Below are 27597 nucleotides of genomic sequence, written 5' to 3' on the forward strand. Positions count from 1 at the left end.
GAAACTGTGTCCATTAGTTGTGTTTTAAAGTTAAAAGCAGAGTTTGCTTTTTAATGGGTTTGAAAACAAACTATATATATATATATATATATATATATATATATATATATATATATATATATATATAAGCGCTAGCGGGTTGCTACTGGGAGTGGATTCCGTTCATTCACGGTTTTATTATCAGTTTATTTTTTTTTTCTTTTTGGTATAACCACAACATATCTTTGCTGTTCTGTTTCCGTTGTGTACAAATAAGGACTACCGACCAGGTGTGATGTTTTTATTACCTAGCTTCTCTGGAAGAACCGACACCATTTGCGATTTATTATTCTGACGTTATAATGTAAAAAGCAGATCTCCGCTCCTAGTAACACATAGCCCAAGAGTTGCATGGACTAATGAGTTTCGTTTCTACAGACTGGACTAAAATCACCACACCTTATGAAATAGAAACCACCGCGTCAGAAGAAACAGGGTGGCGGTAAACAAGAAACAGTATAAAATGGGCTGACAACCCAGGCAAGCAGGTCTTTGTGTTTTTGGATCTGAAATCCGCTATTTTGCTGTTTTCACATCATGTTCTTCATAATGAATCATGCAGTCACAATGCTCGCTGTTCTGGGACAAGCGTTCCTTCATTTCTTCGTGGAAAAATTCCACTTGTTATTGCAAAATGTGGTCCACTTATCGTGCTGGTTCAAGTGGACACAATTTTGCCTAAGCGGGACAAGCAGGAAAGTGGTTACAAATCCCGACAGAATCATCGAGAAAAATAAAGATGTGGAAAGAATCGTGCCTTTAAGTGTGAACTACCATTTCACCAGACAGTGCAACTACAAATGTGGCTTTTGCTTTCATACTGCCAAAACTTCATTCGTCCTACCATTACAAGTAGCTAAACAAGGACTCAGTTTACTGAAGGAAGCTGGTAGGTGTTTAATTGTTGAATAACATTTCTTTTTCTACCGCTGACTTAGCAGCACAGGGTGGCTCAGAGGATAGCCTCGTCGCCTCATGTCAAGAGGGACATCACTTCTCTGCTGGTGTGCCTTCTCTGCTGAGGCTGCATGTCCTCCTTGGGCTCGTGCGGGTGTCCACCAGGTGCGCCAGTAGGTGGACTGGACACTCTAAATTGGCCACAGGTGTGCGTGTCGCTTGTGCTGTGCGGAGTACTACCGCTGCAGGTCTAGCCACCCAGCGGTGTAAACTGTTGAAGTGACACCCCGACCCTATGGGAAAAGGGGCTGTAGGAGTGTTTATGAAACTAATATGCATTATTAATAATCCTTTGAATGCTCTGTTTGAAGTTATATCTCACAACCAGGTTAGGTGCGTATTTAACTGTCACAAATTTCCAGAGATGTCCCAAATTTTGCCAAATTGTCAGATGTTGATTTGTCTCACCAAAGTTGGTAAATTTTGAAAAATGTTAGTAGATTATGTTCAAAGATAATGTCAGTTGGTACTTATGTATTATTGCGTTTCCACAGTCCATGCTTATCATGAACACAATTTTCTGCTCCACGTATTATCGCAACCGCATTAAACAGTACTTGCAGTCTTGCACAGTCCAGTCTTATTCTGAACAGTTAATTTTCTGCTCTAAATACTTTGCAATGTATATTATTAAACATGTCTGTGGAAATATTACAAGGAACACGGTGACATACTATGTCATTAAACTGCTTCTTCTATGAATATCTCAAGCAGATTCCAAGTGTATATTCACAGGGCGGTTTGTTCATGAGCAGTTAGGGTTACCACCTTTTCAAATGGCCAAAGTGGGACATTTTCGGGACAAACATCAGATTTTACAGGCCGACACATATCCACGGTCAGTACAAAGGATATAACTTAACTTTTTTGCCTAAATAAAAGCTTATTCTTTTAGCATTTTATTTGCTTATTCTGTTTCTTATAACATTTAGGTATTTTAGATACAGAATAACTGTTTTATGAAAATATTACATAAAATATAGGAAATAACTTTGTCCTAAAATCTCAAAACATCTTCATAAAAAAATATTGCATTGTTTTGAACAGAACTGATTATTAAATAGTCATAGGTTCATAGGTTTATACTAGGCTATCTGCCCTAAGGCATTTATAAGCCTAGCCCAAATTTTTGTGGCTTACGCCACCCCTTATATGAAAAACTTCATATTTAAGATTCTAGTAGTTCTAAAATGTCATTGATCATTTGAAGTGACCACTGCATGCAGAGAGATACAATTTTGTTTTTGAAGTAGAGTTTTTCTCTGGGTACCTGTACTCAATTATAAATTATATTATTAATTAGGTTTCTGAAATGCAGAATGTAACTGGTTAAATGGATCTTGTAACCTTGTGCATTAGAGCATGTCCAGGAGCTGTTGACAGGCATAATCTAGACCACAACGTGTCTTAATGATTAAGCAGTGCACTAGAGAGAGTACATCTCAAAGTTAAAAAAAAACTTCTTGTGCATAGATTTAATGACTTAAAAGCAGTATCTTTTCTCAGTCTGAGCAGTCAAAACATAGCTACTTGTGTAAGATTCTGTCGGACCACAGAGAAAATAAGTATCCAGCTCCAGTATCAGAAAAAAATAGTCTTTGACACCTTTCACTCTGCAGTGCACAAACTGTCCCATATGCAAGGGCGCCTGCAGGCAAGTGCAAGGGGGTGCACTTGCACCCCCCTGGACTTTCGTACTTTATCTGTGATGTTTGTTTGTTTGAGTCTTTCGGCTTTTCCCAGTTAGGAGTCGCCACAGCGGAACTCCGGTCCGCTAATGATTGGCAGTAGAGTTTTACATTCTGGCTTGCTGGGCCTAACACACAACCTTCAATGAAGGAATGCCTGTTCATGCATGTCGCCACACAGAAGATGCTCTAACTGAGAATTGAACGGGCAACGTCTAACTGTGAGGCGACAACGCTACCGCAGCACCACCACCATGGTGTCTTACTTTATCTGTGATGATTTGTTGAAATTGAAAAATGTACTGGCAAACCTGTACATTTTTCGACTTCAGCTTACTCTTTTTTTTTTTTTTTTTTTTTTTTTTTTGTGTAAGCTGCATCATTCGTTGGTTTGGAGCCTGAAGATGCTATTGGAAGTTGCAATCACATGATGAGCCTCAGCCCTCAGTTCCCGTTTCCGATCGTTGACAGTTGAGGAGTTATCCAGATTAACAGTGGTAGTGTGGGGATTGAAGGAAAGATTTTTGTGACCAGAAAGACATCTTTTAGCTCACATTATTGGATTCATGTGGTGGTGGTTTTTACAGCATTTAAGATACATTAACTTGATCACAGTCACACAAGAAAGAAGCTCCTGGTATATATATTTTTTTTAATCAATATCAGCTTTAAGCTTGGCGCCAAACGTGAAAGCAGCGCACTTGAGACAAGTGCCAGTAGCTTCCCACCTTGGCCCTAGTGTCTTGTAGTATGTAGCTGTGTCAGTGTCAAACCAAGTTACTGTCAGATTTCTGCCATCTCTGGCTCCTTAAGCAAGGAAGGGTGGACACTGTTCACGTTTATTTGGTTGAACTTGTCAGGGTAATCAAGCTAGCTATCAGGAAGCTGGGATCAGGCAACAATAAATGTTCTACAGTTGCGCTTAAAAAAATGGGGAACAATTGAAGCAGTATTTTTATTTTTTAGTTTTCATATTTACATTTGAAATGTTGAAAGGTATTTTTCTGTGTTTTTGGTGGTGGGGAATGTATGCACGGGTCGCTGTTAGAGATCCACACTGGTTTGTCAGATCGTACGAGGATGTTCCCGGTTTAATTCTTCTTTTCTTCTGCTTGGCCCGTGAACAAACAGTTTATCTGAAGTAGGAACTTCATTTGTCAGCAACCTGTGGGATACGGATCCGATCTCGGATCCGAGCCGGCAACTTCTATCATAGCATAGATCTGAGCTCCTAGCTCCTCCCCCTTACCCATAATCCCCTGCCTGCCCTAACTGACCTCAGATCTAGTTTGCCGCTCTTCAAGCAACAGCTAGGTTCAGAGCTCTTGGCATTTTGTGAGAAAAAAAGTTTTGAATTTTTTTCTTCTGAGTGACTGGTTGTGTGTGTGGTAGGTTTACCCTTACTCCTTTTTATATCTTACATACTTTTGATTTATTTTAAGAATATTTCTCCCTCCCCCGCTGGTCGTAGCGTGTGTGTGTGACTGAGTGTTAGGGGCCTAGTGAGTGTGCTTTCTTACAGTATGTCGGAGGCCCCTAAGGCAATTTTTTCGAAATGCACCTAGTGTGGTCACCAGCTTTCACCGGCTGATGGCCACACTTGGTGCGTTAGGTGCCTTGGGGTTGAACACCTCTCTTCGTGTTGCGTGATTTGCACGGCGTTCAACCCCAGGGCACTCAAGGATCGAAGGTTGAAGCTAGTTCTGGCGGGCCTTCTACCCCCAGACTCTGCTTCGGCCTCCGGTGCTTCGGTGCCCGCTACCCCCCCCCGGTAGCGGTCACTCCTGCCTCCCTTCCTCCGACCGGGACTCAACCTCCCGCTTCAGCTCCGGAGGATAGGGAGGCCAGGAAAGAGAAGCGGCGGGAGAAGCACCTTAAGCGGCAGGCCGCGGACTCTTCATCGGCCCCGCTCGCCAAGAGGGCTTCCCCATCCAAGTCTTCTCGATCTCCTCCTCCTCGGATCCGATCTCCTTGTTTCTCCCCGGGACCCGAGGAGGAGGTGATCCGGTCCCCGTCGAGGTCATTGAGGCGACACTCCAGGTCTGCCTCCGTGGCCTCGTCGAGGTCCACTTTTAGCATGTCTGATGCGGATATGGACCGGATGATGAGGAGATTCATCCAGGCCCAGATGCAGATGGGAGTGCTCTTGCCTCCCCCCCGTCTGGGGGGGAGCTCGACCCCTTTTTTCGCTCCTATAGCTCCTTCTCCGACCCGCATTCCGCCACGTTGGATCCGAGGGTAGGTCGGAGCCGACTGTGCTGGGCACGTCGGCTCCGACTATTCCCTCAAGTTTGTTGGATCCGACCTCTTGGAGCCGTGGGCCGAGCTTCGGATCCGAGGGATTCGGTGTGCTTTCGGCTCCATCCCGGTCGGAACACACTGGTCCTTCGGCTCCAACATTCTCGGCACTGGGTCCGATCCCCGCTTCGGATCCGAGTGGGAGTCGGATCTCAGATCTGTCTGAGAGCGGCTCCCCCTTGGCTTTTGCTGTGGTGGAGAGGGCACTGTCGAGTGCTTCCAGGCCTCCGGTCCTGGCTTCAGCTCCCTCCCGCACTCCTTCTCATCTGGTCCTGGTTCCCCTCACCCGGCCCTCGGGGCAGCCTGCCTCAGCGCCTTTAGGAGTTCCAGTGGAACAGGATACAGCCCGTGAGGACTCCTCGGACAGCCCCCCCCGAGGAGATTCCCCACAAGGCAAAGTGCAAAAGGAGGCACATGGACTCCCCTGAGAGTCTCACAGAAGATACGGACTTGGATGAAGGGGAAGGCTCCCCTAGATCACCCCCTGAGGATGTCTCCTTTGGAGACATCATGGAAATGCTCAAAATCAGAGGTGGGTGGTCTGCCCCCAAGGCTTCCTCTGACGAGTCCGTATTCCTTGAGGCGTTGGAGGCAGGATCATCTACCTCTTGGGTGTCCCCTCCACTCGATCCCCTGGTGGATCTCATATTCTCTAGGGCTTGGAAGGAACCGGACACCATAGAGCCGATCCCCAAATGTCCAGACAAAATTTTGAGCCCCCCTGCAGAGAGATCACACTGGAGCAGAGGTCCCCCTGTGGATGCCATGTTGGTGGCTGCAGCCACCAAGAAAGAGTTGGCTCAGGAGAGCCCCACGGTTCATCCTCCGAGCAAGGAGTCTCGCGCGATGGACCGTCTTGGGAAGCGGGCCTTCAGTTCAGTGACCTTCTCTATGAGGGCCTTGAACTACATGGCACACGTTATTAGGATGCAGCAGGATCTAATTAAGGAATACGCTGCTTCCCCCCCGGGGTCCATGTCGGAGGGAGACAAGGATTTGTACTCTTCCCGAATGGCCACCCTCCGCTCTATCTCTAATACCTCTATGTGGCTATTGTCTCATGCTACAGAGGGAGCCGCTAGAGCAGGCAGAGTCGGGCTTGTCATGAGGAGACAGGCCTGGCTCCGTCACTGTGACTTCTTGGAACCCTTTAAGGCATCATTCACGAATGCCCCTTTTGATGGTTCTGCACTGTTTGGCAAAACCGTTCGTGACACTCTTGTCCAGAGCGAGAAAGATGGGAAGACCTTGTCTGCCATCGGAGTCCGCTTCTCTGCGCCCCAGAGGTCCTTTTCCAAGAACCAAAAGGGTCAGAAGAAGATGTGGTTCTGAAAATCGCATCAATCTCAGTCTGCTCAGGACAACCATTCCTCTCGTGGCCGAGGAGGACAGGGAGGACGCCGCCCCAGAGGCAGAGGGGGTCCGAGGAATTTTGGGTCCAGAGAACCTTTCTCTGAGAGGCCCACGCAGAACCCCTGAGGGGTTTCCCGACTGCTCCACTCTGGAGGCAGTCGGGGGGCGTTTTTCGAAACACCTGGCAAAATGGGAGTCCATAACAACAGATCGCTGGGTGCTTCGTATTATATCCAGAGGTTACCTAATTCCCTTCATAGCCAACCCCAGAATCAGAAGCCTTCCCGACGTCCCACCCAGTCAAAAGAAGGCGGCTGCTGCAGAAATTCAGCAGCTTCTACAAAAAAGAGCCATCCAGCCCGTCCCTCCAGATCAAGTCGGATCAGGGTTTTACTCCAGGTTCTTTCTGGTGCCAAAAAAGATGGGGGACTTGAGGTCCATCCTCAACCTCTCTCTCCTAAACCTGGCGGTACCCAAACAAAAGTTCCGAATGGTCACGTTGCAATCCGTCCTCCCCTTATTGCGGGAGGACGACTGGATGTGCTCTATAGACCTCAAGGATGCGTACTATCACGTTCTAATAGACAGGCATTCCAGGAGGTTCCTCCACTTCCGGCTGGGAGCCAGTCACTTTCAATTCAGGGTCCTCCCCTTTGGTCTCACCTCAGCCCCCAGGGTGTTCACCAAGGTCCTAGCGGTAGTAGCGGCCCATCTGAGACTCCAGGGAATTCAGGTCTTTCCATACCTGGACGACTGGCTCCTCACAGCCCCAACAAGGCATCTACTTTGTTCAGGCAGGGTCTATTTTCTCGGTCTGGCTCCACTATTAGGATTAACCATCAACATGATCAAATCCTCTCTCATCCCTACACAGATGCTAGATTTTATAGGGGCAAGACTAGATTCCAGACAGATGCTTGCGTTCTTGACTCCAGATTGGCTTCGGAGCCTGATGTTACACGTGCAGGCCATTCTTCAACTGCAAACTCCTTCGGCGGAATTGATTCTGAGGGCCCTAGGATCTATGGCGGCTGCAATCCCTCTGCTGCCATTGGCCCGGTTGAACATGAGGGTTCTACAGTGGACCCTCCAGGTACAATGGTCCCTGTCTTGCAACCCTCTGTCTCACCCCATTTCCTTAAGCAAGGTTTGCAGAAAATCGCTCCTGTGGTGGCTTCAGTCTCCCAACCTCCACATAGGACGTCCCTTCTCACTACCTCCACCAGTTGACACAGTGACCACAGACGCTTCTCGCCTGGGGTGGGGGGGGGGCTTTTTCAGGCAGAACAGTCCAAGGCGCTTGGAACGACGTAGAGACCTCTTTGCATATCAACGTCCTAGAGATGAGAGCGGTGCTTTTGATGTTGCAAGCACTACACAACTCTCTTCCGGTAGGGACAATTGCGGTACAGACAGACAACATGTCGGTAGTCTGGTACATCAACAAACAGGGGGGAACCAGGTCTTACCCCCTTTGCCGCGAGGCCATGAGAGTGTGGGAATGGGCGATTTCCACCAACCGCTTTCTCATAGCAACGCACATTCCGGGATGGTCCAACATTCTAGCGGACAGGCTCAGTCGTACTATCATGACTCCTTACGAGTGGTCTCTCAACCACCGAGTTGCAGAGCAAGTATTTGCCCGATGGGGGCGACCTTGTTGTGACCTTTTTGCCTCTCCTTCAAACACGAAAGGCAACGATTACTTTGCTCTGATCCCCCCTCCGGGGAAGTCCCCGAGAGACTCTCTAGTTCATGCTTGGCCTCCCGGTCTGCTTTATGCTTACCCTCTTCTACCCCTGATGTTGAAATTGTTACAGAAAGCCAGGCAGCTGGGGAGCAGAATGATCCTCATTGCCCCATTCTGGCCTCGTCAGACATGGTTCCCTTACCTATGGTCTCACCTAGTGTATCCACCATGGATTCTGGATCCCATTCCGGATCTCATCTCTCATCCTCTCAGTCTTCCGACTCTGAACCTGGTCAACCTCAAGCTGATGGCTTGGTTGCTCCAGTTCCACTCCTCATAAGGACTCCCGGGATCTCATCACCAGTCAAAGCCATTCTTGTAGCAGCTCACAAGCCTTCCACCAGGAAGGTTTATCGGAGTAAGGGGAAACGCTTCACCATTTGGGCAGAACACCGTCGTTTAGACCCTTTTAACAGCCCCAATATCATCGATTCTAGATTTTCTAACCTCTCTCTTTCACCAGGGGGCTAGTTCTTCCACAGTCAAGGTACAACTGGCAGCAATCTCATACTACCATGTGGGGCAAGAGTCTGGTCCTCTTATCACTTCCAAACTGTATAAAACCTTCCTCAAGGGTACCTTCCTCCTTAGGCCTCCATTTAAAGAGGTGGTACCTCCATGGGATTTATCCTTAGTCTTGCAGGCCTTGACTGGTCCCCCATTCAAACCGGCGGCCACGGTTGATCTCAGATTTCTCTCTTGGAAGACAGCCTTTTTGGTGGCCATAACTTCAGCCAAAAGGGTATCGGAATTGCAAGCCCTTTGTGTCAAACCACCATATCTGGTTTTTCACCCAGATAGGGTTTACCTCAGAATCAACCCGTCCTTTTTACCTAAGGTATCTTCAGAAGCGAACATCAATCAATCCATCAATCTCCCAGTGTTTTTGCCCAACTTTCATAACAAAGGAGAGTACAAGCTACATTCCTTGGACGTACACAGACAATTACGTTTTTATATCCATAGGACTGCTGGTCATAGGCAATCCGATCAGTTGTTTATCTCCTTTGCCAAAAGCAATTTCAGAAAATCAGTTTCTAAGGTTTCTCTCTCTAGATGGATCTCGAGTTGTATTCTTTTAGCATATCAGAGTTCGGGGAGGCCTGCACCCCAAGGAGTCCATGCTCATTCTACTAGGGCCGTTGCCACTTCTGCGGCCTTTCAAGCTAGGGTTCCACTGGATGACATTTGTTCCGCAGCCACTTGGGCTTCATCTCACACCTTTATCAGCCATTATAAATTAGATGTTGTTTCCCGAGGTAGAGCGTCCTTTGGCTCTGCGGTGCTCCGGAATAGCCTTCCATGAAGGCCACCCAAGACTTAGGTAGCTGGGGACTCTGTCCCACAGGTTGCTGACAAATGAAGTTCCTACTTCAGATTAAGTTATGTACTCACCATAACGTTCCATCTGAGTAGGTATCTTCATTTGTCTGCAACCATCCCCCCCTCCTTCCCCCTGACCGATTTGATTGCTCTGGTGTTATTAGCATATGTTCCCATTGGGACACCTGTTATCTGTTGTGCTATGGGGCAAACTTGATCTGAGGTCAGTTAGGGCAGGCAGGGGATTATGGGTAAGGAGGAGGAGCTAGGAGCTCGGATCTATGCTATGATAGAAGTTGCCGGCTCGGATCCGAGATCGGATCCGTATCCCACAGGTTGCAGACAAATGAAGATACCTACTCAGATGGAACGTTATAGTGAGTACATAACTTCTTATTTTTTTTTCTTCAGGTAAGCTATTGGATGCCATTTCAGCTGTAGGCACTGTTTTAACTTTTTTCTATTTCCTGACATATGTATTTTCTTGATGGAGTTTGCAGGCATTCTGCCTGTTGTCAAGCATCTTCTTAGATTATGGCCTCAGGTGCACGTTAAGTCCTTCAGCTTACTTCAAGTAATGCTTTTGCTTTGGGTATCATTGTAGTGGTGCTCTCAGTGATCAGATTGTTTTTCTGCAAATTGGGGGAGTTCAGCCAACAAAGAAAAGTTACACTGCCATTTTCAGTTTCCAAAATAAATAGCAATGGAATGGGGTGTGCTGCAATAGTTGGACATTAGTTTTCTGCATCTGTTTTAATTAGTTGGTTCTTGGAATAAGTTGCAATTGCAGATGTTCCCTTCATTATTTGAACTTCTGTTGATTGCCTTAGGCTACCAAACTGTACCATTTTGCTGGTCAGAGCTGTTTTTACACTCCTTGCTATATTTTATTTGTTTTAGCCGACCATTTAGTCTTCTGCTTAAAGGACCCTAAGATTATTTATGCTGCTGTAAATTGTTGCTGGATTATTTTAGTGTTGCAAGTGCTTGTAACTTTTTGTTTGTGAGTAAATGAATGAGAGAAGGAGTGAGAGAGAAAATGAAAGAGAGAGGGAGAAAAAGGATACATGAATGAATGAGAGAAGGAGGGGATACAGGAGAGATAGAGTGATTTAGAGAGAGAGGATACGAGAGATAAAGTGAGAATGAATGAGAGAGGGAGGGAGAGGGAGAAAATGAATGAGAGGGAGAGGATGGATGAGAGAGAGGTTATGAGAGATAGAGAGGAAGACAATGAATGAGAGAAGAAGAGAGAATGAATAAGAGAGGGAGAGAGAGAGAGAGAGGGTAAAAGGAACAGAGGGTGCAAGAATGAATGAGAGAGAGACAACATACAAGAGAGAGAATGAATGACAGAGGCAGACAGAGAGGATTTGAGTGAGGGGAGAATAAGGAGGAGAGAGCGGATATGAAAGAGAGAATAAGAGAATAAATGAAAGAGAATGCTATGATTATGATATGCTGCTGGATAAGCATCTTATTTCTAGATACATTTTTCTTTGTGTGTGTTGTTTTGGGTGGTTGTTGATGCTATTACAGAAAAAGTTAATGCTTTTATCTTTTGGAATCACAGTACAAAATGATATCCGAAGGAGTTGACAAGTAATGTACATATATCCTAACAGTTGTATTAAAATTATAGTTTTTTTTTTTTTAAACTCAATATTATTTCGGACTCTGTCTTGCAGATTATATTAATTTACTGATTTTCACCAGTGAGTGATATGGTAAATTTAATTATATACGTGTGTCTCACTGGTATGCATGTTTATTTCAAAGTACCTACATCTACATGATGTACTGTACACAGTCTCTGCATTGCATTACGTTATAGCAACTGAGAGGTGAAAAAGAAAACACTAACCCTTGTCTATACAATAAACTAAGTGCTATCTGTTGGATTCTTCCTATCAGACGATTGCACAGAATTCAGGTGGGCCAGGTTTCAATTCCCAGATGAGGGTCAGTGTTTTCCCATCATGTTTCAGTTACTAAAAAAACAATGCCACACAGAGGCTTTGTACTGCTGTGTGTGTGAGAGAAAGAGTGAAATGACCCAGAGTTAGCAGGTGGAATTTATTTTCAAGTGCATTTTCAATGAATTGTGGGCTTCCAGGGAAGAAAAGTTTACTGCTGCTCATGCTAAGTCTGTTTAAAATGTGTAACTGTTTTGTTTAGCAAATGTTATCACTATTGTGGTATAGAATAATTTTAATGCATTGTTAATAGCACAGCAGGTTGCATACTTGCGTCTTGATACAAAGGGCTTTAGCTTCTACTCCCACAGCATGTACATTTGTATTTTAAAGGGGTAGGGTACTGCAGTCCTTAGTATCCCCTCTGTTGGATGAGACCCCTAGTAACTTTGAACTTCTTTTTCAGATTATCACCCATTCCCTATTGTAATACACCAGGTTACCATTTCTTTTAATATTACATAGGCAATTTATTCTTCAAGGGCAACAGGCACTGAATTTGTAGATGAAACACTGAAATAGAAGTTGTTTTATAGCAACAATCTCTTCATAAGTTTGAGATCTTTTTAATGTCGAATTGTTTAGATGACTTACTTCTGAAGACATTATGCATACTGGCCAATATTGGTGGATTGTAATGACAAGTTTGTGTGGCCTTTTATGGTTGAAATGTTCTGAACTGGCCAGTTTGTCATTACTGGTTCATATGTTTTGTTTCACTGCTTACTGGAAAAATGTTCAAAAATATAAATTTTAAAACACACTGTAACAAGTGCAGTCCTGAGGATGTTCTCCTTTGGATGAGACACCTAATAACTATGAACCTGTTTTTCAGCTTGCCATCCATTCTCTATTGCAATATACCAGCTTACCATTTCTTTTAATGTAACAGGCAATTTATTCTTCAAGGGCAACAGGCACTGAATTTGTAAATGAAACACTGAAATATAAAGTTGTTTTCTAGCAACAACCTCTTCATTGGTTTCAGATCTCTTTAATGTGGAATTATTTAGATGAGTTTTACTTCTGCAGAGATTTTGCGTATTGATTGATATTGTTGGATTGTATGACAGAAGTTTGAGTGGCACTTTATGGTTGAAATGTTCTGAATTGGACAGGTTGTCATTATTGGTTCATATGATTTGTTTCATTGCTTAAAGAAAAAATGTTCAGAACTATAAATTTAAAACACACTGTAACAAGTGGTGCTGTATTATACAAGGGATATAATTCAATTATTATATAGTATAATTAATACAGCCAGGAAGGTGAATCAAAGAACTTTTGCATGGTTCTAAAAAATGTGTGCAAGGAGCCTATGATTTGAAAACAGCCCAAAGGTAAACTTACCCCACTACTGGCCAGATGCATTTTCTTTGAATGTGGGTTTCAATGCTGTTTCAGTGAATGTGGGTTTCAAAGGTAGAGGCGTTTTAATGCTAAGTCTGTTTTCACTGTAAGACTATTGCTTTGTTTAGGTTTAGTAAATGTCTATCAGTGTTTGTGCTATAAAATTTGAAATAAAAGTTGTAAATGAAATCCAAATATCTGTAATCATTGTAGACGTAAAGCATAAAACAGTATGCACACTGAGAGATTTGAACAGTGTCTGTGGCAAATGGGGAGAAATAGCCAAGTAATGGGACTCTGGAATAGTTGAGTGGGTGGGGCTGTGTGGGCTGGGGGAGCTGTGTGGGCGGGGCTCTGGGTTTGCACCCTCCTGCAAAAAATCCTGCAGACTCCCTTGCCCATATGCCCTTTTACGTAACATAATCAACTGCTCATTTGCTGCCTTGGGGATAAAGACAGTTTACTCCATGTAACACAAGCTTGTTCAGACATGGCAGTTTTACATAAGTGTGTATTTCACACACACTTGCTTATGATCTTGCGTCCTTTATGCTTAAATAGGGCATTTTACTTGATATGGGGGTTTAAGCATTGCTCCAAATACTAGTATCGGGATGGATTTGAACTATCCAAATGTCCAAATGTTCATAGATTTTATTAATGACTATGTCCCAGAATAATTATAGTTGGAAATTAATGGAAGTAGTATTCTTTACACAGTCCTGGGTGGCCACAGTGGTACAGCGGTTAGCGTTGCTGCCTGACAGCAAGAGGTTCTCTGGTTCTATCCTCGGCTGAAGTGCCTTCTGTGCATAGTCTGCATGCCCTCCCTGTGGTCGCGTGGGTTTCCTCCCGGTGCTCTGGTTTCATCCCAAACACATGCTGTAGGTGGATTGGACACTCTAAATTGGCCCTAGGTGTGAGTGTGTGTGTATGTGTGCCTTCTGTGGAAGGTTGGGCACTGGGCTGGCAACTTGACACTGTAAAAACTCCACTGCCAATCATTAGCGGACAGGTGATCCTCTGTGGCGACCCCTAACCAGGAAAAGCCGAAAGTAGGAGAAGTATTCTTTACACAGTCCTAAAATATAGTGGACTAATCACTGTAACATACCCAAGCGTGCTTCTTTGCTGTGAAGTCATATCATAATAGTGAAATAATCTGAACTGAACTTAATTCTAAAACATTAAAACACTCAAAGTTCAACAGCCTTGGTCAAGGTAAGCATTTGGCAAACCTAACCACGTAGCTTACATAACATTCTCTCAAAGACATACCATGATCTACTCTATAATATACTAGGTTTGTTTTACTAAATGCATTTAATTACACGCTAAATATATGGAAGGAAAATAAGAAACTGACAGATCTAGAATCAGAAAATAACATTATATAGAACAGAAAATGGTATCAACAAACGAAGATCCTTTAAATAATAATGTTAGTAAACTTAGGGTAAAGTAAAAAAATGCTTAAAAAATACAACTGCTCATATAATAACAATCTCATCACTGACATGAAAGGAATTTAAAATTCCTTTTTGGTTTCTTATTTTAACAAAGCAGAAAATCACGTACAGGATTATAACATGAGAAATGCTTACAAATGCAACTGATAACATTCTTTTCACACCATTTCCTTTCACAATTTAAGATGTTAATGGTTAGGAAATGCCTTGCTAAAAAGGAGGATACTGCGGCTGATTTCTAAGGTTTATGTTATGGATGCATGTACTAAGCTAATTCAATGGCACAGAACAACAGGTCCCTGACTGTTTCCTAGGTGACTACTGTTTGACTAGCAAATCCAGCTTCTTCTTAGAGGAGCAGGAATGGGAGATGAGAGACAGTGGGCATCAGCTATTCACCACCTCATATGGTGAAAGATTTGGTGGCTAGCTGAAAGTTTGGGGTTAAATCAGCAGTAAGAATGACTGGTAGGCAAACATCATGTACTATCAAGCAGTGTGGCACACTGTTCTGGAAAATGTTGTGTAGAAGCATGCACACATGGAGGCAGCATAACAGCTCCTACATCAGCAATATTCCCACCTGACACCAAGAAGCAGGAAGTAAATAAAAAAAAAAAATCAAAGACTGGCCATTTCAGTTGATGGTTATAACCTTTCACTGCAGAACTTGATATTTCGGGTTCTGCTGGAAGCAAAATCTGTTGTAGCCACATTGGATAAAGGACAGAAAAGGCTAATAATCTGCTGGAGAGGACTGATGCTCAGGCACTAAGGGGCCAACAATATATTAAAAATATATTTACTAAACTCCATGGCACAGCTTTAGTGGAACCATATAAGGGAATTTGAGATGAGGTTAAGACAGCTTACGGGAGCATTTTTCTTCAGTAATTGCATTCAAAGCAAAAACACTCCATATGTCTGCAAAATAAGTTATACTGTAATCTCTACTCAGAACAATCAACTTAAAGTGAGTATGTAAACTTAATTCTAATAATTCTAGTCTATATTCTATATAAAAGTTCTGAAAAAATATACTTAATCAAAATGGAAATTGGGGATTTAGTATTTCTTGGATTAAGAAATTACTATTTTGTTAAAAAAAACACTCCTGGTCCTAAAGCTAAACGTATTTTGAACAAATTTCTGCTACCAGAGACCAGGAGTTGCTGTCATGCATGGGTATATATACCTTTAAATGCTAACAGAACAGTGGAAGTGAATATGGTGCACAGAAGTTCCTGGGCGTTCGGTTTGCAGAAAAGGCATCATGGAGCTCATGCCACATCTTACCTGTTTGTGTTATTCATTAAGCATTAGCATCCAGACAAAACAACTGCCAGCTCACAATGTCAGCTTTTACATAGTGAAGACATTACAAGCATACTGCAACGCAGCAAGAGCAACAGAATAGTACATTGGGCATATAAATGGCTGAATGGAAGAATACAGTCAGTGAATCTTGCAAGTAAAGTATTAAAACATGAACAGGGAATTGCAGTGTCACACTGATAATTACTATGGTTAATTTGTTCATCATATTTACAGTATCAAAAAAGTGATAGTTGTATAGATAGCAAAATGTGCAGATAAAACTATATCAGTAATAAGTGCCATGTTAAATGAGTTTGTTTCCATTATGCTCCGAATGTAAACTGACCCTCACTCACTGTGACTTATCTATCTTTCCACCTATGTTAAACAAAGTACGCACCTCAGCCTTCGCAAGTAGCTTTTACATTTTGAGGAGATAGGTTAACTGAAACCCTGTGACTTTGCGCACTTCTGCCTTTTGAGTTACAACTAAAAATGTTGAATTCCTCCTGCCTTACCAAGTCTGGTCAGAAGTTGTTTTTTAAACTGAGTTGTTTGGAATAGATTACTATAACTAATGTCAACTGAACGATATTTCTAGAAGAGTACAGCGGCAATTATTTTCAATGCATTCTTTATTAAATAATCACATTATTTATAGTGTAAGAGTTGTTAAGAATAAATTACTGTAATTTGTTATTATTTGTAGGTATGCAGAAAATCAACTTTTCAGGAGGAGAGCCTTTTCTGCATGAGAGAGGGGAGTTTTTAGGGCAACTGGTAAAATATTGCAAAGAAGAGCTAAAGTTACCAAGTGTGAGCATCGTGAGCAATGGAAGTCTTATCACAGAGAGATGGTTTAAACGTTATGGTAAGACCACAAAATGCCTGTAGCTTACATGAAAAGAAATGTGTTGTTATGCTTGAAAAAGAAGATGCAAAATGTGGTGCTGCTTCTAGAATGGATTGTTTCATTTTTTTTGGAAAATTTTGCCTCCATTAATTAAAAGAAAAGAAATACATGACTACAGTTTTACATTTGTAGATATTCTTTTGTCCTACTTTACATGTGCTATTCTTTTATTAGCTTCTACCATGAGTGAACAAAAGTGAATGCATTGAGGATCAGAATCCCCAAACTGCATTTGCCAAAAAAAAAAAAGAAACTTGACAAAAAAGGGCTTTTTGCAAGGGGCAAGCCCCCCTTGATGCGCCATTGTGGAGGGCAAATCTTCCACACTTCTGAACTCCTAAACTTAACAATACAAACTTCATGGCTGCACCAACTAGAATATGTGGAGAAATCCCCAAAAAGGGAATCAATTCCAATGCTACATGACAACAGTGGTTTCCTGTGGAGGTACTCCACTCACTGGCAGGTTGAACCTTGAGCAATTGAAGCTCGAGTGTTCAGTCCTCATCCACCAGTAGGTTACCCTATTAAGCATACAATATTTTAACATTTTACGCAGTTCCTCCATATACTTTGTCTTTCCATGGTCATATCAATCATTTAGGCACATGCTGCCTTTATTTTTAGTTCACTTCCTGACTTTTTATGCATTGTAATGAAACTCTATGTGTGGTTCAAAGGGAGGCTAGTAGAATGGTGTTTTTGGTCCTCATTCTGATTGGGCGCTCATTATTATCCTACAAGCCTAGCATGCTGGATCTGTAGTATTTTTGTATTATTTCACTGAGAATAAAGTAAAAAGGAGAATGCTGGTGTGTGATGCCCCACCACTAGCCCAGTAATCAAGGAGCCTCAATCCTCACCACTGGCAACAGATATACACACTGGGAGGATGACAGGTACACACACAGTATTTCCAGGTGCAGCTCTCTGCATCAAGTGCAATTTCACTTAAGAGCACACAGAGACCACGGTCAGTCTGGGGCTGGTTTCTCTCTCCTTCTCCAGATCCCCAATAAGACTCCCCACTGGCGTGGCTTTAGATTTGAGATCCTATCTGAGTGACCAAGCCAAGGTCTCTAGCATCTTCTCTGTCCAACCAGCGCTTCATGTCCCTGCAGAAGTCATAAAATAATGTACATTCCTCCACATTTAAAGACAATACAAAAAAACTTCTCTAGTAAGACATTCTGTCTGCTTTTGACTGAAACTGAAAGATAACATCCTTTTATTATGTGCTTATAAAGTAATTTAAGTTTTCAGTTGTTCTTCTGAAGTTAACTTCTTGTGTTTCAGTTCCCATTGTTAAAATACATACATCTAAACAGTTACAATAGTGTATATACATTTCTGCTCAGTACTTTACAAAATATCGCTTCAGCACACGTCTGTACAATATGACATACAGTTCTAATACATTTGTAACACAGGCATACAAATCATGCTGATATTCATAAATGACACGCAACCACTTACAAATTTCCAGATAGCTGGGATGGCAGTATCTCCTTCTGTCACATTTCTATATAAATTATATCAGTATTCACAAATAACATATAAGTATTTATAAAATCCCAGATAGCTGGGCTGACAGTATCTCCTTTTGTAACACGGTGTTCATTGTCAACACTGATATTTTAGATGCCTTGTGTGGACTAACAGCAACATATGGAGGAATGTCACCCATGTCCTGTTTTAGCTAGTACCTACTAACTTGTCAAGGAACTGTTTGTGCCTCTGTGCTAGTTAACATGACATAATCAAGTACATGTTTCTGTTGGTAACAGCCAGAGGAAAATGTAAGGTGTCTGGCAGATGTGAAAAGTCCTATACCTGAATATCCTGGCAAAATATTTTGCAATTAGTTAGCTACAATCTGAGTCTACTATATTATTTTGCTGTTTTTAAACTTATAGCAAATATCAATGTAGTTGCATTAGTATTTAAATACTTTATTCATCTGTTACTTAGTAGTTTATATATTACACTGATTATTGAATAGTTAATTATTTAACTTTATCATATAGCTTTTATGATGTTCATTTCATATTTGTTTTTCAGCTATCCTTTTTGTTAATAAACTATAAGAGGAAATTATAAATGAAGGGCCAAGGTCCACACTACATGAAGTAAACATTGTTCTTGTATCACGGTATCACACTGAGTGGACAAGCATCTATTTGAGCTAGGAATATAAATACACTGTCAGTTCATAGAAATCATAGTACCAGTGAAGGTATAGTCTTCCATTATTTCACATAGCTATCTACTAATCTCGTTGAAGCATCTGTTAAAAGTACTTGTCTACTGCTGTTTTACCATCATAGAACATATATCATCTTTAAAATGAAATGGTTAATGTTGAAAAACATACAAATATATATGAATCCCCTATGTCACTTCAACATATTTGCAATCGTAAGACAAACACTCTACCACAATATGCCATTAAAGGCACCCTGAGGTCATATATTCTTGAAACTCATGCACTGAGGCTTATGTTATGATCAGCTGAGGCAAATTAAAGAAAAGTGTTGTACTGCATGGAGGCAAGTTACTCTGCTCCACCCCATCTGGGGAGGTCACTCCCTTACCCCCTTACTTTATGATTCTCATTCTGAAGAAAAAGCAGTCACTGACTGATAGTGTACAATGTGTTTCACTCTTCCTGCAGGGGGCTACTGGACCACCCACTAAACACTAACATACAAGCACTGTAACCTCTCATTTATGTGATATGAGTATCAGCATGTGGGCAGCTGCCAGGTTGGACTGTTGTGGTTCCGCAAATGTGACTCCGGCATAGGTGGTCCAAATAATTCACACACACACACACACACACACACACACACACACACACACACACACACACACACACACACATTTGTTTGCATGTTAAGTGCATAAATAAACTAATCCCTTTTAGACTAAGTTTTTAATCAAAACTCTGGCCAAAAGGATGAGGGTAAATACAATATAAGTATATGAGAAACTTAGTGCATAATAAATCAGCATGCTTTTAAGAAGTAGAAGAAAACCAGAGTACCCAGAGAACACCCACACAGATGCAGACAAAACATGTACATTTTACACAGACATTGGGCAGAGGTTAGCACTCAACCACAGAGTTGTGAAGGAGGCAGCATAGCACTGAACTTCCATACCGCCCAGTGTCCACAAACATGTTAAGAAATGAACTCAGAAAACCACACAGTCTAATTTGTCTTATACTAGTCAGTTTCCAAAAATGAGTCTGCTCTAGCTCATTGTGGAAATGTTCACCAAGTCCCACTTCAACAAAATGGAGTAATCAACAGGACCTGAAACGGCAACACAATGAATGCCAGCTTTTTTTAAAAAAACAAAAAGAAAGCAAGAAGTGATGTATCATGCTAAAACATTTTTTTTCTTTGTGGTGGGCAGCAAGTCCCTTATACTCTTCCATTTGAGGATGTTATATATCCTATTAATTACATATATTAACATCAGTGTTACATAACCACACATTAAGAGACAGCAATTGATGCAACATAATTCCAGTCACTGTTCCTCGTCAGTGAACAGCTATATTTACTAAAACAAAGCCTGTGTACTAGTTTCTGATTAAATAGCTACTAATGAAATAGGATGACTGTTTTAGAATAAGCTATACTCAATACACATAAAGTGGAAGCATGCATACAAGCACATATCTATTTATAAATATGTGAGTATGTATGTTATTTTGTGTGTGTGTGTCTATGTGTGTGCGCGTGTGTGTGTGAGTGTGTGTACATCTGTGTCTATATGGTGGGTTATGGCAGATACAAGGATTTTCATTTTTTTTTTTGTGTGTGAATGGTGACAGCTGTGATAAAGCATCTACTGTGTCATCTGGAATAACTATCTTTCAGGATGGATAGGAAAAAAGTATTCTTCCGTATAATATATATGGTCAGAGAAGGAAAATGTTCAATCACTACATTATGCATTGTGTTTACTTAAGTATATTTTGGCTGTGCAGAAACAAGGCATTGTCTCTTAAAATAAGAATGAGCAAATTAACATAAATAAAAAATGTCTAGTGTTATCAAGCTAGTGCAAAGTACAACAGTGTAGCATTTCATATAACGTGATATGCAAACAAGTAAGACAAAACTAAAATAATGCTTTTTTCCCTTTACAGGTGAATATCTAGACATTCTTGCTGTTTCCTGTGACAGCTTTTATGAAGATACTAACCGATTGATTGGCAGGGGCCAAGGGAAGAAGAACCACATACAGAAACTGCATCAAGTCAGACAATGCTGCCAGGACTACCGAGTTGCTTTTAAAATCAACTCCGTTATCAATAGCTACAATATTGAAGAGGATATGACAGAACATATCCAAGCTTTAAATCCAATACGTTGGAAGGTAAGAAAACAGGTCATAACAGAGCAGAAAAAAATCAGCATAAATCTGACATTCCCCACATGTTATTATGGACTGGTTGGGACTTGTAAAAGTTGTTTACAGTACTTGTAGTGGCCCTAAACATTAGGTCCTAATTTGTCTCCCGGGTAGTGGACTGCTGAGAAATGTGAGGCCCCTTCCTGCTAGAAACCCAACAGCACATTTTTAACAGATTTAAGAATTCTAAAAATGCTGTATCAATATTTGGCTTGAGTGTCGTGAATCAGATCAATACTGCCAACAACAAGAATGGTGAGACTTTATGCACTTTGTCACAGAAGTGGTGCTTTTGGTTATGTTTATAATTAACTTGTTTTAACAAGGCAACAAGTATTAGGTGGATATTTTCTCAAGGCTGTTTAAAACTGTATTTGCAAGCATGTCTTGCAAGTGTAGTTTTTTTTTCAGATTGGTAGTTTGCATTCATCTCAAAACCGAATTTAGAACTGTATAGCTAATCTGGGTTTGCACTTTCTTTCTTTGAGTCCGTCTATATCCACACATACACAAACACACACACACACACACACACACACACACACACACACACACACACACACACACACACACACACACACACACACGCTGTCTCCCTCTGTGTTCTACCTAAATATTTAATGAGCTGTTATTATTTAGTCTTTTTTTTTAATTATTTTTATTGATTTTCAGTAGTATAAATAATTTCATACAGTTCTAAAAACAATGTAATACAATATTTCAACACAAACTATATACAGAGTCCAAAATAGTTACCAAATCTTCAATATTGTTACATTTTGTCTAATAATTTTTTAAGCTTTATCCAGGCAATTTGTTTGTGAGTCACATTTGAGGAGTGTAACATAGCTGTTTGTAATTCCCTACTACAAGTAATCTTAGTAAGAGATATAAATTCATTAAATGAGAGGTTATTTTTATATTTCCAATTTCTAGTGATACTTTTTCTTGCTATAGCAAGTAGAGTCCAAACAAGGTTCATTTGATTCAGTGGAACATACCTTGGCATTGGTGCATTAAAAAGTATTATAGAATTAGAGATCTCACATCTGTCTGACCACAAAGCTTTAATGAAGTTTTTAAACTCCCTCCAAAATGTTGTTATTGTTCTGCATTCTAAAAACATATGTGACCAATCGGCATCTATTAGCTCCTCACATCTCCAACATCTATTAGTATCTTTCTTGCTTATTCTAGTGGCTTTTTGTGATATAATAAAACTTCTATGGATAAATGTCCATGTAAACATTTTCCATATATGGATGAAGATATATAATATGCAGATTTAAGAATTAAAATTTTACCATTCTTATGTATTTGTGAGTTATTGAAGTTGATCATATATTTCCATAAATTGTCTTCCGATATTATTAAATCAGATCTAAGAATGTTATAAAATCTTGACAACGAGCTATCATTATTATAACCTATATTGGTGAATTCAAAGAGGATGGATAACTTTTTGGGAAGGTCTGTTATACCAGAAAAATGATATTTTTTAGATTCCGTTAAAATATATTCTGTGAAGGTTTGTATATTTAACCAGTTATTTTGGGAGACATTATACCTGGCTAAAAGGTAAATAATGTCATGAATATTATTATTTCCTAAAAACTGATGCCAAAATATTAACCCATTTTCTTCCATAATTTTTATTTTCACCATGTTGAAGGAGTCCAAACATCCCTTTGTTAAGATTATTGGAAACAATAAAATGGACAAATTATTATTCAAAAGGTTATTTGTTACTTTTTTAAAATTTTGCAAGATATAATTGATTATAGGAAGAAAATGTGAATGTTTCTGCTCATTGTTATAGAAGAATTCTTTAATTACTATAAAGAGCTTAATATTTTTGGATCAATCTATACTTTTGATAAAAGTGTCAATATTACTTAATAGTATTGTTTTATGTAAATGTTTCCAATTTGAATGGTATTTTGGACTTAACCATAAGCTTGCTATATTAGGAATAATGGCATCGGAATAAAGCTCAAGGTTTGGAAAAGCAATTCCGACTTCAACCCAGTTTTTATAATGCCAATCAAATGTAATCCTCGGTTTTGGGGGGTACCATAAGAGTTTAATTAATAGAGTGTTTTTAAGTTGCTTTCTAGAAGGAGGAGCCAATAGTGTTTGAAGGAAAAAAAGAATTTTGGGTAATAGAATCATTTTTATCAGGGATAATATTTCTTCCATAGTAAAGAACATTTTATTCCATCTATTAGTATATTCTGTAATTACATTTAACAACATTTTATAATTTATATTTATAGTGTCTTTCCATTTAGGGTGAATATGAATCCCTAGATACTTCAATTTATCATTAATCCAATTAAAATTATCGTGATTAAAGTGTTATTTCATTTTTTATTAATAAGAACATTTTCTGTTTTGTTTTGGTTAAATCTAAGGTTTGAGATTTCCTCAAAGAATTTTAATGATCTAATATTGTGGTCAATAGATGAATCAATATTTCCAATAGTTAATAAGATGTCGGTAAAAAGTAAAATTTTAGAGGAATAGTTCTCATCAACGTCAAAACTTTTTATATTTACATTGTTCCTTATAAAATTAGCAAATGGTTCTATTGATAATGCAAATAATAGCGGAAATAATGGGCAACCTTGTCTAGTGCCTTTTAGAATTTCAAGTGGGCCAGATAAAAAAGCACTGATTTTAATATAGGCTATAGAACTTTCATAAAATTTCTTTAACAAATTTAAGATATCAGAGGAGAAATTATATTCTTTTAATACCATGAATAAATTTGTCCAGTTAATAGAATCAAATGCCTTATCTAGATCTAGACTGATAAGTGATATTTCTTTTTTTTTATTTGCAAAATCTATTAATGTTAAAAGTCTAATAATATTATCCTGAACTCTTCTGTTCAGTATAAAACCTGTCTGATCATTGTTTATTAAAGTCGGCATCATTTGATTTAAACTGTTTGCTAAAATAGATGTAAATGTTTTATAATCTATGTTTAATAGGGAAATAGGACGATATGAAGAAACAAGTTTAGGGTCTTTGTCTTGTTTTAGAATGGGAGAGATTAGCAAATATTTCCATGAGGAAAAAAGTATCAAGGAAGCAGTATTAGGGAAAATTTTATATAATTCACCTATTATGTCATCAAGACCAGGGGCTTTATTATTTTTAAGATTTTGTATTCTTTCTTTAACTTCTATTAATGATATTGATTTAAATAATCTATTATTTTGTTCTTTAGAAAGTTTATATTATTTTTTAGAAATTCTGTTTTTGAACTGTTATTAGTAAAGTTTAGGTTTGTTTTATTCATTGATTCATGATATGAGCGAAAAATCTCTAAAATATTTTTTAGATCTGAAGAAGGTTTTGATTTGTGTTTAGATGTGTCTAATATTTCAGCTATGTGTTTATTCTTAAGCAAACTTTTTGTTTTAGCTGCTAATCTGTGCAAATGTTTTGGATTAGATGAATATGATTGTAATTTTAACCTTTCTAAATTGATTGCTACTTTATGACAAAGGATTTCTCAATAGTCAAGATTTAGTTGTTTTAATTCCAGATTTAAGCCCATTCATTTGGGGTGTATGCTCTTTTTTAAAGTGTCAATTTTCAATTGTAAATTTAATAATTCTTTGTCCCATTCTTTCCTCTTATGTAAATACCAGGTTTTATTTTCCCATATATATAAGATTTTAAAGAGTCCCAAATAAACACTTTATTTGTATTATTATTAAGTTCAAGAAAATAATTTACTTCCTTTATACACCATTCTTTGAATCCTTTTATCGTAATAATATAAGCTGGCAGTCTCTGCCAATGAATAAGATCATTTGGTTTAATATTAATTTTAAATATTATGGCATAGTGGTCGGACAGAGGGCAGGAAGTAATTACGACATCATGAGTCTTAGATAATAAGTTATCAGATATACACACTTTATCAGTAGCTGTCTGAGTACCATATCTATAAGAAAAGTGTGTGAAATTGCGAGATCTCTGTTCTTTGATCATGTATATGTCTTTTAGGTTGTATAATGAGACAAAATTAATAATTTTTTTATCTGGGGCATGTATCTTAACATTGCTATGTTTAGTGGTATCTTTAGGTGATATAATACAATTAAAATCACCTGCCATGATGATGTCCCCTTTAGAATTTGCTGTTATTACTTCCAAGTATTTATTTGCCAATTTAGCACCAATACCAGGTAACCAATACACATTCGCTAGTGTAAAATATTTCCTATTTAATTCCAATACTACTAAACACAACATACCATTTTTATCAGAGAAACTGTCAATTATTTTAGGTATTGGTAATGAATTTTTCCACAAAATCATGGTTCCTCTTCTCTTGGTTTGGAAATGAGATTCAACTCGAGTATTATAACCATTAAAAGGCATTTTTTCTAAAGCTATCTGAATAATATGTGTTTCTTGCAAAATACAATGTCAGCTTTATTAGATGTTAAGTATTTGACTAATCTTCCTCTTTTAGCAGGGTTATTAAGACCATTTACATTCAAAGACAGACATTTAAACCCAGACATTGATTATGTTGTGCTTTTGATTAATATATACTATTTTGGACTTAATTAACAAATAATGTTCAGAGAAAATGAAAATATAACTATACACATCTACCCATGAAACATCTAGTTCCTGGATTGATGAATAACCCATCAATACCACCCTCTATCATCCTTAGTGCTCAATACTATTATTTCCAATGCTACTGCCTAATATTTTATTGAACCAACAAACTACAACCTGTTAACTCTCCAGGATGAATAAATATTACTATGTGACAGATAAAATGATTGAATTAAGACTACTACCCTAGAATTTAATCCTTTCCATACATAGAGTACTAATATATATAATATTAAGAAAGACATAAAACTTTTATTTGTTAAAAAAAATGTAATTAAATATGTAGAAGTAATTATAACAGGGAAGTTATATATTAAATTTCTAAATGAATATTATTTTAAGAATTCCTTTATCATATTATTTTTTCAGCTTTATGTTGTATTACAAATTCATTGTAATATCATCATTCCAATATTATCTTACTTATTTCTAGAATTGTTTGAGATATCTATTTTATAAAGAATAGTTCTATTTTCTTTCATCTCTATATCAAATTATGTTCTAAGCTTACCTAAATATTCCCTTTACATAAGTATCTTAGCAACAACTGAAATATTGTGCTAAACCTTCTGTAATGTGAAAAAGCATCTATTACCATGAATATTGTAATTATCACATTTTTAAGAAAGTTGTCCTTAAACTTGTATCATGACATACTATTTCATATTTCCTTATGTCTAGTCTAGAATAATACAAATCTTAAAGTACTAAATTACATAAAATCAAATCCTACCTAGCTAAGAATTCAACATAGAAGTATATATATATAAAGATGATGAAACATGTTTACTGTAATATCTAACTAAATATTTTAAGTATACAAATACATTAACCTATACAGTTCGTTTAACAAAAGAAAGCTAGGCATCTAGAAAACATATGAAGTTAAAAACTTTGTTTGAAATACAATTTTCAAGACGGTGTGTTCAAGAAAATTAGCATATTAATATTTAACCTTCAGGCTTATTGCCCTCTTGCATAACACATACAAGCACCTGTTTTTAAACATATCTGATTCATATTAAATAATTTCCTAAAATATTTAAAATAATGAGGTTCCAATGAACTTTTTTAGATGTTACGCTATTAATGTGTTTCTTTGGTTAACAAAAATGACCAGTATTTTTCCGTCAACATGGCAGCAATCATCGCGCAACATATCTGTTGCTGGGAAATGTAGCCAACAAAATGTGATACATTCAATGTTTTAAAAATATTTTTCAAGTGTCCCTGCGTACTTCTTCTTCTGGACAGATTTGTCTCTTATTTGTTGACAGCTAAAAGGGTAACAATACAAATAAAGATAGTCAGTGAAAATGCCATATTCTACCACCAACCTAAGTAGTTGCAAGTGGTTTAGGTAGATCAAAATTTCACCTTTCACTGTGTGCCCCACTAAATGCAAACCATTTAATAAAAATGAGCAGTTCAAAAGTGTAGACAACCCATAGAATTTAACAACTGTCTTGATAACCTGATAAAAGCAGCAACGGTGAGTCGAGAGCAGCCATCCACCTCCCGCGCCACCCCCCCAATGGTCTCCTACCACTACCACTAACTGGCGAGGAGAAAGCAGCAGTACTGCAACAACCAAGGCAGATCTACAAGCAGAACTGCCTCCTTTTCTTTAGATCCAATGCTGTGCCCATCCTGACAGATCATTCATCTTCTCATGTCAGTACTGTTTATTTTATTGTAGTGATCTGCCTGTAACCTTGGCTTCCCCGTCCCAGCAGTACTGCCCTCCACCCGCAACTCAGACACTTAGTAAAATTGGGGATGAACCGCCAAGGGGGAAGCACAGAAAATGTACAGCCGCCCCCAAGTCACCGCCTCCTCTCCTGCATTTAAATTTATGTTCACCATGACAATAGTAAATGTGAAAAAAAAAATCCAGTTTTACTAGAAACACCACATTAGACCCCGATAAAAGAGACACTGCAGTGACTTTATATCAACTGCACATGTCACTTGCTGCCCCACTAACTGAAAAGCACCAAATGACCTAGCCTGTGTTTTCACTGTAACTGTTAGCCACAACTGCCATCTGGTGTTCAAGCATGTACTACTTTGTATAACATGC

General features: G+C 39.1%; 1 protein-coding gene across 1 annotated transcript in view; it reads left to right on the forward strand.

The window, feature by feature from the left end:
• The first annotated feature begins 353 nt into the window (after positions 1 to 353).
• Positions 354 to 27597, forward strand: part of RSAD2 (radical S-adenosyl methionine domain containing 2) — a 42429-nt gene continuing 15185 nt past the window's right edge. Inside the window, exons 1-3 of the mRNA XM_044070547.1 lie at positions 354 to 928; positions 16230 to 16391; positions 20599 to 20828. Coding sequence (XP_043926482.1) covers positions 577 to 928; positions 16230 to 16391; positions 20599 to 20828 — 744 coding nt within the window. The 5' untranslated portion in view covers positions 354 to 576. The remainder of the gene's footprint in view (positions 929 to 16229; positions 16392 to 20598; positions 20829 to 27597) is intronic.

Source organism: Protopterus annectens, chromosome 1.part0, assembly GCF_019279795.1.
Source record: "Protopterus annectens isolate FY-2018-M chromosome 1.part0, PAN1.0, whole genome shotgun sequence".
Classification (NCBI taxonomy): domain Eukaryota; kingdom Metazoa; phylum Chordata; order Ceratodontiformes; family Protopteridae; genus Protopterus; species Protopterus annectens.